We start from the raw sequence: 13,701 nt of genomic DNA, 5'->3' as shown, positions 1-13,701 counted from the left end.
TACGTCTAGTTTCTGATCCTGTACCTATTGATGATGAAGGACTGGTAACTTCAATGGGGATATGTTTAATACTATCATTTCTATTATCTTCTACAAACCCCACTAATCGTGCTATCTTTTGATCTTCCATTGAACTGTAGTATGTATAGGATGATTATGTTAATCAATCTTTTTTACCCTGATAACCTTAATCCTCACTCTGCTCCATAGTCTAAACTTTAAGTATACCCTATAGTATACATAGAGTATATGTATACTTTATGTACACTCTTAGTACACTCACACTCTTAGTATACTCTCACTCTTAGTATGCTCTTTATACACACTGTATATTGTACACTCTTTACACACACTGTATATTGTACGCTCTGATCTACACTCTGATCTAGACGCTTTACTCACTCAATCTTCTGTACTCCTTACTCTTTCTCACCCTACACTCTAATCTTAATCTTATCTACCCCTTTACACACCTACACTCATATCTAAAACTAATCTTAATGTACTCTTAATTACTATCCAATACTCTACATACTATACATAGATTATGGAATCCAAAGCTTAAATGTATCTGGTTTCCTTAATGATGGAGGTCTTAAATCATCATTTGATAAATTAACTGGAGCAATATTAACTGATGATGTATTACTTAATTTAGTTTCAGTTTCTTTAATAATTTCACTTTCACTAATAGTTGAATTTAATTTATTAGATACGGGTTTAAATAATAAACTTTTAGCTTCATTCAAAAGTTTATGAATTTTATTATTACCATCTTTATTACCTTCACTTTCAAGTAAATTTATAATATTATCTAATTTCTTTGTTATACTAATAGTAGATTTTGCTAAGGCTAATCTATCAATAAATATAGCTTGTTGTTGTTTAGATAATTCTTTCCGTTCTCGTTCATAAATCTTTTCTAATTCAGCTACTTTAGTTAATTTAACATCAATTTTTGATAATTGATTATTAACTATAGTATTACTTAACTTATGCATTTCTCGTTCTTCATAACTAGCAAATAAATGACTTTTACCTCCCACAATTCCAAATGTCGTAGCATTAATATTATGTATAGTATCTTTTGATGATTTAATTACTTCAGATTCAGAATCTTTAACTTCTTCTTTTTTATCTTCTTCTTTATGCTCATTTTCTTTATTAATCAAAGATTCTTCAACTTGTTCAGTTTCTTTATCTTCTTCCTTTAAACTTTCACTGGTAATTTCAACACTACCATTTTTTTCCAACTTTTCCAACTTTTTCTCATCCTTTTCTTGTTCCTTCTCCTTTTCAGTCATGGCTGTTGAAGATGGATTATAAACTTCTTCAACTTTGTCAACAATTAATTGATCAATGGCCTTTGATGCAGCTTCACTAGCAGCTTTAGCCACATCACTATCAACCAATTTAGCAATAAATGATAAATTACTTAAAAATGGATTTTCAAAACTATTAATAGGATTATTACTAGCAAATTTTAATAATTCAAGACTTGAACTATCTTTATCCTTAACAGGATTAAATTTATCTTCAATAGGGAATTTTAAAAATTTATAAATACATTCTTCAATAGATTTGGTTTCAACATGACTAGCAATTGCATACCAATCATTTTTAAATTTTTTAATTCCTTCAATTAATTTACTTTCTTGTTCAAGTGTCCAACCATCATTTAATTTTTTTAATGGTGGTTCTGAAATATTTTCATCTTCTTCATTTAATGAATGTTTTTTATCATTATGACCATTTTCAGAATTTGTAGTTGAAATTGAAGAATTAATGGTTGAATTATCTGAATTTGAATTAATTAATATTTCTTTTAATTTCCCAATATCAGCTCGTTCAGGATTTACTTTAAATGTATCAAATGGGAATAAACCTCGAGGAGTATCATATTTAATATGAAAATCTCCTGTATAAGGTAAACCAACCAGATGTCCATTAGGTAATTTTTCAATTGCATAACCAGGTTTAAATTGGGGACGAACTTGATAATTAATTAATCCCCATTTAGATAAAAATCTATGAACTCTCATAATAGTTCCCACATCACCAACTAAATTACGACGACATGAAGTTATAGTAAGAAATTCATTAGGATTTAATCGATAAGAATTAATCATAAAATTACGATAATTAACATAAATCTTAGGAGATTTTGATGGATGATTGGTATTAAAGAATTCTGGTAATGATTCCTTTTCAATTTGATGAATCTTCTTCATATTAAACCATGAAGCATAAGACGGTACAATAATTATATGAGTTTGTTTAATAAATGGTATTTTTTCATTATCTTCATCTTCATCAACTTCATCTTGTACAGCTTCTGCTTCATCATCTTCTTGATCTCCTTCTTGTTTGGGTTTTACTTCGGGTTTTTCCGTAGTGGTTGTCGTGGGTTTTATAGTTTCTTCAATTCTAGTTTCATTGGTACTTGATACAACGGTTGAATCATCTACATTAGCTTTCTCTGATGATTCTTGATTTCCATTAACAATTGTAGTGGATGTTGATGTTGAACTTAAAGATGATGAAGATGATATTTGCGTTGATCCTTCTTCTTTCAAATTATCTATTTTAGTTTCAGGTTCATCATTGGCATTTTCCATATCAATATCTTCACTTTGTTCTGGTTCAGGTATAGATGGTATATCCAATTCATCATTATTAACATTTTCTGAATTAGTACCTGTTTCTTGAAGTAATTCGTCAATGTTAATATCTCCTTCATTATTATTATCTGTGTCTTGTTCCTGTACTTGTACTTCTACTTCTACTTGTTCTGGTTCTGGTTCTGGTTCCTGCTGTTGTTCCTGTACTGGCTCTTGTACTGGTTCCTGTTCTTGGTCTTCTTGGTTTGAGACAGGCTGTTCTGCTGCTAATTCTTCTTGTTCAGTTTCAGCTTCTTCATCTTCATCTTCATCCTCATCTATACCCTGATCTTGATCTTGATCCTCATCATCATCCTCATCTTCTTGTCGGAACGAATCAATAAAATCTTGATCATCTTCTTCATTATTATTGACATTTAAGATATCCAGATCATCAGCATCTTCTACTGGTTCATCAGTAATACCTGTTTCTTGTTCTTCTGGAATGATTTCTCCATTTATCAGAACTTCGGCATCGTATTTTTCTTCATCCTGAGATTTAGATTCTGGTTGAATATCTTCTTGTGCTTCTTCTACATTATCATTTACTGATGGTTGAATAGAACCCTCAATATCTGATTGGAATTCTGAAGGTGTTGGTTCGACTGTATTTTCATCTATGACATCTTCTTGATTTTGATTTTGATTTTGATTTTGATTTTGAATTGGTATTGGTTCAGATTCTTCTTCCTCTTGTTGTATATCTGATGGTTGGGCAGTCTCGAATTCAGGTTGTGGTTGAGGTTGAGCTTGAGGTTGAGGTTGAGGTTCAAGTTCAGGTTGATATTCAGGCTCTGGAACAGGTTCAGGTTCATTTGGTATTACTTGCTCACCTATTGGCAGTTCTTCTTCTTGATCAAGAGAATCACCTTCTTCTTCTTCTTCCTGCTCCTCTTCGTCTTCCTGTTCTTGATCCTGCAACTCATGCAATTCATCTTCAGCTTCTTCGTTCTCAATTTGTGATTCTACATCACCTACCGAAACGTCATCTTCAGAAGATACTAAACTCATATTGGTAGATGCAGCTATAATACAAAAATAATAATAGGAATAATAATAATACAATAAATGTAATTGTCAACAATCAATCTATGAATGGACAATGAATATCAACGTGAACGTGAACGTGAAGGTGAATGTGAACGTGATTCAATGGATTGATACTTTTGAAGTGAATTGAAGTGAATTGAACCGAATTGAACTAAATTAAATTAAATGTATACAATGTATGGTGTCTTGTCTCGACCAACAACAATCACCTCAATGCAATTGACTACTACAAATTATTAATAGTGGTAGTACTTACTTTACAACTAATAAACTAAGATTATTTAAAATCTATCACCAGTCACCTGATTAATGAATTCTAGATTGAAATCTAACTAATTTGCAACACTCTACTTTGCTGGTTGTAAGCACCTTGAGGTTAGTTGGGGGGCAGGTGAGCCATTTTTTTTTTTGGCTAATTTGAGAGAGATTTGAAATTTTTCGGCACGACTGCGCACGACCTTGTTGGACGCGACCTATGTGTTGCGGTATGGGTGTCTCTATGACCTTGGCTAATGCTGGATATATCCCTATTGGGTAATATAGTACTACTAAGTCTAGTAATTGTAATTATAATAGTAGTAGTTATAGTAGTAATTGTAGAATCCTGATAATATAGTATACTATAACATACTGATAATATAGGTACTATGCGGAGATAAGACACTATACTAAAAAGTAGCTTTATCTTGTCTTCCCGTCTGTCTGTATCTCACCATTGTCTTGGCCCGTATTCCCAATTAGGTAATACCTTCTTCCACTAATGATTTAGGAGTTATTTCCTGCTCATGTGACATGCTGTAATGTGACTAGATTCTCTTCTCTTCTCTTCTCTTTTCATATTAACCACCTGAATTTATAACCCTTATTAATCATAGTTACTGTATATCTTGCCTTAAGTCAAAATAACATTTAATACCTATTATCAATCACTATGATAATGACTATCTTTATTAACAAAGTGTTGAACCATTATTTGCCATTTTTAGTGGGGAGGCAAGAACGGCTAAAAAAAAATAATCACCTCTGTGTAGGTCGGTAAATCTTAAAATCTGACATAGTTATCATGAAAGGATGAGTTTAACATTACTTTGACCAAATGAGCTATAACATATATTGAAACATATGATTATCAAATAATCTAATAGTAGAAGAAAACAAATTGTAAAACAAAATTCAAATAAAAGTTAGCACCACATGAATTAAATTATAAATAACTGGATGAACTGGAAAAGGGGGATTTCGGTTAATATAAATAATCATCATTTATCCTAGTATTTAATTCATCTGTTTATGTATATATCAGTTACTTAATTCATTGTATGCCTAATCATTCAATTTTTCTTTACTTTTTGTTTAATTGTACTATTCTAATTTTATGTCATTCTAACTTCTTTCTTGTTTATTCTTTTATCTAAGCCTAATATGGTTTGTTAATTCTTGCTTTTACCTTTAATTACTTATTGGTTTTATTAATTTACTTTATTCGCTTTTACATTTTACTATTATTACTTGCTTAATTTAGAGCCGTCAAGCTTATAACTGCATTTTATAAATTTTTGTTTCATGGATCATCCTTACTATTTGATTTTCTTCCTCAACTTCCTTTATGCCCATTTTAGATTTTACATCATCGTTATATTATTATTCTAGTATTATTATTATTATTATTATTATTAGTATCATCATTATATTTTTATTATTATTACTTTTACTTTTACTATTACTCTTTCTATACTTAGTTGGTAATTAAATTTTCCTTAATTCCATTCTATTCTATTCTTGTCTTTTGTTTATTATTGTTATGCTAATAATACTATAGTACAACATGAATTATTTAATGCTTCTCATTGCCATTTATACTCTCCAATTCCTTCTCTATTGACTGATTAATGGCTCAATGAATAATAAATAAACCATAGATCTTGTGCATATTTTCTTTTCATTTCTTTTTTGGGAACTATTTATTTATTTTAGCTTAAGATTTACGTTTGTGTTTGCAAATTAGGATAAAGTTCTTGTTAACAAAATAACGGACTAATACGAGAAGGAGAAATAAAAAAGTAACAGTAAAACTAAGAGAAAGCAAAAGATACAAAAGAGACAATGCATTGAAATCACGGATCCGGAGATATAAAATTCCAACAATTTATAATAAATTTAATTCTGAATGTCATCAAGCAAATCAATAATTGAAAGTCCTCAGTGAAACGAAAGAAAGGGCACAAGCCAATGACAGGTAATCAATCGTACATACAGTCCACACAGTGCATACATACATTCAAAAGCCTAAGCACAGACAGATAAATTAATAAAATATTTAATTTAATATTTAATATTTAACATTTAATATTTATAATAACAAACGAAAATAATGCCATGCACAAAGTAGACTTACAACTTAACCTATTTATTATGAACAGTATAGCTTTAATAGGGATATTAATGTTAATAGTTATATTGTAATTGTAATTAAAACTATATATTGACCGATGGTTGAGTGGCCTGGCCAGGCTGTGTCTGTGTTTGCTACCTCCCTTATAACTTTATGTATCATAACATTTCTTAAGCCATAAATTTAGAAATTCCAAAACGGTGCATTTTCAACTTGTTCTGGGTATGTATAAATTTAGTTTATTATTTGAAATTTACACGTAAGGAAATGTAACACGTCAGTATTACAACATAAGAAGCTAATCTTAACATAATCTCTATAGATAATATAATTCTATTCAATTATCTAATGCTAATATAGCAATCTCCCTTCTAAAATATAAAAAGCTCCCGTTAACCGCTCTTCATGCAACAACGCAACCAATTTCTAACAGAGAAAAAAGAAAGAAAAATAAAACCCAAGAACCGAACCTAAACGAATATGGAAATTACATCTGTTCCACATACCCACAATTAAAGAGATGCATTTAAATTTGTTGAACTGACTAAAAGGTTTATAATAATCTTACGTTCGAGAAGTGGGGGCATTGATAAAGTGTGTAGTTTTACATTGTAGCGTAACGAACTGGGGCTCAAACTGGTGATTAGTTCGTCCCGTATTTTGTGGTTGAGGGGCAATGAGCATCTTTTACCTCAATCTATTTTTTGTTTTGTAAATTCACGTTTGTCTGTATCTATTGCTTATTAAGAATGCCCGCCTTATAGTTATCTATAACGATAATACACTTATCATATATTTATATTCCCTTGTATCTCTACTCTCTCATATATATACCTTATATGTAAGGTTGTTATTTGTAATTTCTACACGGAGAATACTTTACATTATTTAAGTTGGTAGATAGTAATTGTATAAGCTGTATTCTCTACCATACTACATTGACAATTTGGTTTACTATATACCAGACTTAATATAACACTCTAGTGCTTGAAATAATAATAATACACATCAGAATAACGCAGATTGCTGTTTCAGAGATTTATTATTATTCTACATAGTTACTTTATTTACAGTAATGATTGACAAACAATAGCCTAATTTTACACACTATAGATAAATCCTTATCTAATATGCGACTCAGTATTTATAAAATTTAAGATATATAGAATATGTTCAAATATTGGACTATGACTACAGGTCATTATGTTAATGAGTTCTAGTGTAGCATATAATAATTGATTGAGATAAACTAATATTCACTACCCTGTACTTGTTGCAAAACTATAGTTAAATTAATTAATACTCATATCATGTGACATTGGTTAGGGCTACATCCCTAGCCACACATGCAGGCCCATAATAATGTGCGCAGAGCGACATCGGATACTACTCTCATACTAAAAAATGTCTAGCTTCATAGTTTAATAAAAATGTCGCATCATTAACTATGCGCAGCCAAAGAACCAAACTATCGAAAAAAAATTCTTTCCTAAATTTTCAAAATCTATTATAACTTGAATAATACCTTTTTCATATTTCCACTTGAATTAGTCCATTCAATAAATCAACAAGAAGAAGAAATGGTTCGTTACGCTGCTACCTCCACCAACCCAGCTAAGTCCGCTTCTGCTCGTGGTTCTTACTTAAGAGTTTCTTTCAAGAACACCAGAGAAACTGCTCAAGCTATCAACGGATGGAAATTAGACAGAGCTCAAAAATACTTAGACCAAGTCTTAGATCACCAAAGAGCTATTCCATTCAGAAGATACAACTCCTCCATTGGTAGAACCGCTCAAGGTAAAGAATTCGGTGTCACCAAGGCTAGATGGCCTGCTAAATCTGTCAAGTTTGTTCAAGATTTATTACAAAACGCTCAAGCTAACGCTGAAGTATGTAAAATTCAATCATAATGAAATATCATAAACTGAATCCAATTTAAGAATATAAACTTAAAGTAATGAAGTAATTTAATTTAATTTAATTTAACTGATCCATGTATAATTATCAATCATTGAAAATTTTTAGAAACCATCAGTATCCACAATTAAAAATGAATATTAACACTACCATCACTTACTAACTACAACAATATTCAATATTTAACCACCTTTAGTTAATCAAATCTAATTAGATGGACTTGTCCATATTAAAAAATCCAGTTAAATCAGTTAAAATTATTTCCCTTTATTACATTTATATTTATATTTTTAAATTTGATTTCATAACCCATTTAACATTAAAAACAAAAGTACTAACATTAATTAACTTATAGGCTAAAGGTTTAGATGTCTCTAAATTAAAGATCTCTCACATTCAAGTCAACCATGCTCCAAAACAAAGAAGAAGAACTTACAGAGCTCACGGTAGAATTAACGCTTACCAATCTACTCCATCTCACATTGAATTAACTTTAACTGAAGAAGATGAAGCCGTTGAAAAGGCTGTTGAAACCAAGAAAGTCAGATTAAACTCTAGACAAAAAGGTAGATTAGCCACTCAACAAAGATTGACTGCTGCTTAAACATTGGGTTAAACAAAAATGTTACTATTATTATTATTTCTTAAATATATATTATTATTCTACTTGTTTAATCTTTTTAGCATCAAATAGTCAAAACCACAACACCCCCCAACTTTCACACGTTCATAAATTAATACACGATTGAGTTCAAAACTTGTTTAGTATTTGTTGTAGCATTACTTTGTAATTTGTTAAAATCTTTGAAATATTACTATCTGGTGACCAATATAATTACCTCTACTAAACTGTATATCTATATGAACTTTTATATATATAATATATATGCTCTTTAACCATATTTGCATAGATTAAGACAATTACAGGTTTGATGAGCTTAACTAACAAAATATGAAAAATTCTTAACTATGGTGAGCATACCTGCACACAGTTCCACCAATAACTGCGAAGAAAATTAGAATTGTTAAACAGTGGGAAAAAATTCTAACTCACAACTAAACATAGTTAAGCTGATATTGTTTAGTTTAGTTTAGTTACTACCATAAGAATATAATAACAACTAGAAACAATGGCTGGAGCAGGACCAAAGACTTATATGGGATGGTGGGGTAACATGGGATCCACCAAACAAAAATATGTTACATCATATTCCGTTTCCCCATATGCTACTAAACCATTTAAAGGTGCTTTATATAATGCATTCTTCAATACTTTTAGAAGAACTAAGAATCAATTCCTTTATGTTGCCATTCCAGCTGTTATTGTTTGGAATGTCTGGACTAATGCCAGAGATTACAATGAATACTTGTATACCAAGGAAGGTAGAGAAGAATTAGAAAGAGTTAATGTTTAATCGATCTATTTTCAACTTGTCATGACTTATAGCATATAAATCCATATATCTCACATAACATTTATTTCATATTCGAGGTAATTGATTGATTCCTTGACTTTTATATATAAACACATATTCGTTTAATACAAATTCATATATTTTGAAATATTGAAATTGATTCTTTAATTGATCAATTAATTAATTAATTAATTATTATTAGTATTATTTTTATTATTAATGCTATATATTGTAAATTCTAATTCTATTAAACTAATGATTGATATCTTTACTTAGAACGCTTGTAAACTTTGCCTAAGAAAGCAGTTAAGACTTCTTTCTTTAAACCCCTTGATTCATCAACTTGTTCAATTTGTTCTCTTAATTTAGCAACAATTGATTCTTCATATTCTTCATAAGTTTTTTGAATTCCTAATTCATTAAATAATTTTTTAACTCTAGCTTCTGATTCATCATCTTTTTTACCATAATTATTATCTAATAATTGACGTTGTTCTTTATTAACTTTTAATAAAGCTTGATTAACAACCCATGAACATTTATTATCTTTAATATCAGTACCAATCTTACCAATTTGTTCAGGGGTTCCAAAACAATCTAAATAATCATCTTGAATTTGAAAGTATTCACCTAATGGAATTAAAATATCACGAACTTGTTTTAAATCTTTTTCATCATTAATTCCACTCATAAACATAGCTAAAGCAACTGGTAAATAGAATGAATAATAAGCAGTCTTAAAAATAACAATAAATGAATGCTTTTCTAAAGAAAATTTATCTAAATCAACAATATTTTCATCAGCAGTTACTAAATCTAATAATTGACCTAATTCAGTTTGGAAAGTAACTTCATGGAATAAATCAAGAAGATCAACATAATAAGAATCATTTCTAAAATGTTTCTTTAAAAGAATATAAATAGCACCTTCCAACATAAATGAATCATTAATAGCAATATTATTAACTCCTTCAACTAAATACCAACATGGATGACCTCTTCTAGTTTTAGATTGATCCATCATATCATCTGCAACTAAGAAATAAGCTTGTAATAATTCAATTGCCCAACCTAAAATGGCAACTTTTTTATATTCTGCATCACTTAAATCTTCAATAGTCTTATTATTTAAAATAAGATATGTATCAACAACAGATAATCCACGATTTAATTTTCCTCCTGGAGTATTATAATCTAAATTCTTTACAAACCAATCAATTGCAGTTTGAGGCATCTTATAACTAATTAAAATCTCTTTCAATTCTTCAACCATTTGGTCGAAAACTCCAATGAATTTTTCTCTAGCAGCTAATTTACTACTCATATTAACTATTTACTCTTTAATGATCTTGTTAAGTCTAGGACTATGACTTCTTAGTATAGATTGATGCTTAAGTATTAAACTACGCAAACTCAAATCGCGTTGTGTTGAAAAAAAAATTATACGACCGTTTATATTTTGAGGTGGTGCGGCTCGCGCTTAAATTCTTTTTTGTCTAGTAGCACTACTGGATGCAAAATATATGTATATACGTATATATAAAAATTAGATCTAATTTACAGTACAGAAACAATTATTTAATGTCTTCTACTACGTTTACTCTTACCTGGTCTACTAGATTTACCACCTTTACCTTTCATTCTACTAGCAGAAAATCCACTAACATCAGCTGATGAAGATGCATCATTTTCTCTACTACCTCTCTTTTTACCTCCAAATCCATATTTAGAATCTTTTGCTAATCTTTTAGAATTTGGTTTTCTTCTTTTATTTTCACGATTATCATTTTCACGAGTGGCTTCTTCTAAAGCAATTTGGAAATCATCATCATTACTTATTTCATTAGCACTTCTCTTTTTCTTTAATGATTTAATCTTATCTAAAGTATCTCTCTTTTGTTTAGCTCTTTCTTGTAAAGTTGCATGTTGGACTTGTTTACCAAATTTCTTTAATTGTCTTTGTCTCTTGGCATCTTCGGAAGCTTTCTTATCAGCAGCTTCACTTAATAATTTATTCTTTAATTTATCCATATGTTCATCACTTTTAATCATTTCTGCAAAATAATCCAATGGTCTTGAAAATGGAACCTTTAATTTTAATAAAGTTGCTTTGGCTTGTTGAACAGCGTCTAACCCTTGTTTATAAAATGCTAATTCTCTTTCAGTATCATCATAGATATCTTTAATTGAGCTTTCTGTTGGTTCAGCACTTATTACACTTTGATGTTCAATAAAGGAATGTTTAGCCCATGGTAATTCAATACGAGCTAATGAATCTCTTAATGCAGATGTATTATTTATAGTTAATTTGGTATGAGGAACAATATCTGAGTCGGAGTCAACTTCAACGTCTGATAATGGAACATCTTCTTGTTCCTCTTCATCGTTTTCTTCTTCATCATCTTCTTCTTCTTCGTCATCTTCATCTTCATCATCTTCTTCTTCATCATTGAGATCACTTTCACTGTCACTGGCAGCTAATCTTTCCAAATCGAGTTCTTCTTCTTCCTCATCATCATCTTCTTCTTCCTCTTCTTCTTCCTCTTCTTGTTGTTCTTCAGCTTCTGCTTGTTCGATCTGAGCATTCAATTTCTTTAATTGTCTTAATTCCTTCTTCGATAATGCATCGCTTACGTAGTCACCATTGGTTTTACTCTTTTTTTCTTTCTTTGGTTTAACTTCCTTAATCTCAACTGGTTGTTCTTCGATTTCTTCTTCTTCTTCTAAAGCTTGTTCTACAGTCTTCTTCACAACAGGTTTAGACCTGGACTTATCAACCAAGTCAACGGCTTGTTTATGCTTCAACTGTTGTTTTAATCCACCTCTAGCCATGGTATTTGCTTTATATGTCTATATAGTAAATCTATTAACTACTACTAAGTTAAATTTCTACTGAAAAAAAAATTGCGATGCCTACTGAAAAATTAGTATGCATCTAAAAATGTATTGCGTCATGGATGTCCTATAGCCATATAGTATATTATTACTATTATTATTGTTACTATATTGAATTATTATAATCTATATCATTAAGAAATGATTTACCAGCTCCATATTTCCACCATCGACTTAAACAACTGTGAATATTAACATCTACAGGCTTGGTAATTTTATCACCATCATATCCATAAGCCTTACATACACATCTCTTTGAAGCTATTACATCTCTTGATGTTGGACATGCTAAATATGGTGCATGATAATATCCAATATCTTCGAAATGATGGATCAGATTCTTATCAGCTAATATATTCAATCCAATTGAATGTACTGGAGCATCACCCCATCTTTCATAATAAAATCCCCCTGATTTATCTAAGAAATCAAAATACTTACCATAAGCTTCACTTCTGAAAAAATTTAAATTACCTATTTCAAAGTTAGACCAAAAATGACATAAATTATATTTTGAAGATGATGGTACTAATGGTTGCCAATGATTTAAGGATGTGTCATTGCTTGTAATAAAATCTAATGAATTATTAGCATGAATTAATTCAGGATTTTCTTCCATGAATTGTTCTACAGTTTGCCATAATGTTGGAATTGTATTTTCATATTCTGGAATGGCAATTACAAATCCATATATTTTATTATTAATTCTTAAAAGTTCAAATGGATCATATTGGAAATCACACATATACTCTACATCAGGTTCGACTCGAAAGTACCAATCATAATTTAATAATCTCTTTTGACGATAAAAATAACCGGAATTAAAATGACACATATTTCTGTATGATTTGGCTCCACCATAAATAACTCCATCTAAAATTGATCTAGAAATTGATGCTTCAAATTTCTCATCATCAATGAAAGATGGCTTATCCCAATCCTCAGCAGGGATTAATTCGTAGAATGTTTGACTACTAGTCATTAATGTAGTTTCTTCTATAAATTCTTGATCAAATGGTTCATCATTTAAAAATATCCATGGATATCGATAATGTCTATTAAATCTATCTTCTAATGATCTTATAGATTGTAATGCACCAGATAATTCTTTATTACGTACTAACATAACCAAAGTAGCATTCTCTTTACCCAATTGAGTTCTGTCTCGGAAGGGAGTATGAGGATCTAGATATGAATTGGATGCTAGCTTTGGTTGGTATCTCTTAAGAGGATCATATTGATATGTAGATGATGATGAGGTAACTTTTGAATAATCCTGTGAGTAGTAGAAATATAAAAGTATTCCTATCAACGGTACTGCGAAAGTCCAAATCCTGGACATAACGAATTGGGTTTAGAGATGTACTTACAC

At 30.1% G+C, this 13,701-nt stretch overlaps 6 protein-coding genes across 6 annotated transcripts; 2 read left to right on the top strand and 4 right to left on the bottom strand. All coding sequences in view use genetic code 12, as the record gives it.

Annotated features, from left to right (window-relative positions):
- Nucleotides 1-545: 545 nt before the first annotated feature.
- RJT21DRAFT_81798 (uncharacterized protein) lies at nt 546-2,618 on the bottom strand (the record flags this gene model as incomplete). The annotated part of the gene is made up of 2 exons (XM_064885301.1): nt 546-1,183; nt 1,382-2,618. The coding sequence occupies 2 exons, from the start codon at nt 2,616-2,618 to the stop codon at nt 546-548; spliced, it is 1,875 nt and encodes a 624-aa protein (XP_064739913.1).
- A 4,896-nt stretch (nt 2,619-7,514) lies between these two features.
- Nucleotides 7,515-8,912, top strand: RPL17B (60S ribosomal protein uL22). The gene is made up of 2 exons (XM_064881358.1): nt 7,515-7,991; nt 8,375-8,912. The coding sequence occupies exons 1-2, from the start codon at nt 7,683-7,685 to the stop codon at nt 8,621-8,623; spliced, it is 558 nt and encodes a 185-aa protein (XP_064739912.1). The 5' UTR covers nt 7,515-7,682; the 3' UTR covers nt 8,624-8,912.
- A 34-nt stretch (nt 8,913-8,946) lies between these two features.
- On the top strand, nt 8,947-9,590 carry QCR8 (ubiquinol--cytochrome-c reductase subunit 8). The gene has a single exon (XM_064881357.1). The coding sequence runs from the start codon at nt 9,150-9,152 to the stop codon at nt 9,432-9,434; it is 285 nt and encodes a 94-aa protein (XP_064739911.1). The 5' UTR covers nt 8,947-9,149; the 3' UTR covers nt 9,435-9,590.
- On the bottom strand, nt 9,577-10,884 carry ERG20 (bifunctional (2E,6E)-farnesyl diphosphate synthase/dimethylallyltranstransferase). The gene has a single exon (XM_064881356.1). The coding sequence runs from the start codon at nt 10,756-10,758 to the stop codon at nt 9,703-9,705; it is 1,056 nt and encodes a 351-aa protein (XP_064739910.1). The 5' UTR covers nt 10,759-10,884; the 3' UTR covers nt 9,577-9,702.
- On the bottom strand, nt 10,880-12,325 carry RJT21DRAFT_119311 (uncharacterized protein). The gene has a single exon (XM_064881355.1). It carries the CDS (start codon nt 12,264-12,266, stop codon nt 11,013-11,015), a length of 1,254 nt encoding a protein of 417 aa, XP_064739909.1. The 5' UTR covers nt 12,267-12,325; the 3' UTR covers nt 10,880-11,012.
- On the bottom strand, nt 12,326-13,345 carry KTR2 (mannosyltransferase). The gene has a single exon (XM_064881354.1). The coding sequence runs from the start codon at nt 13,309-13,311 to the stop codon at nt 12,436-12,438; it is 876 nt and encodes a 291-aa protein (XP_064739908.1). The 5' UTR covers nt 13,312-13,345; the 3' UTR covers nt 12,326-12,435.
- Nucleotides 13,346-13,701: the final 356 nt, after the last annotated feature.

Source organism: Scheffersomyces amazonensis (assembly GCF_036850825.1).
Source record: "Scheffersomyces amazonensis strain UFMG-HMD-26.3 chromosome Unknown RJT21scaffold_2, whole genome shotgun sequence".
Lineage (NCBI taxonomy): Eukaryota > Fungi > Ascomycota > Pichiomycetes > Serinales > Debaryomycetaceae > Scheffersomyces > Scheffersomyces amazonensis.
The sequence above is the reverse complement of the archived record's forward strand: the minus strand, read 5'-3'. Positions and strand labels throughout refer to the sequence as shown.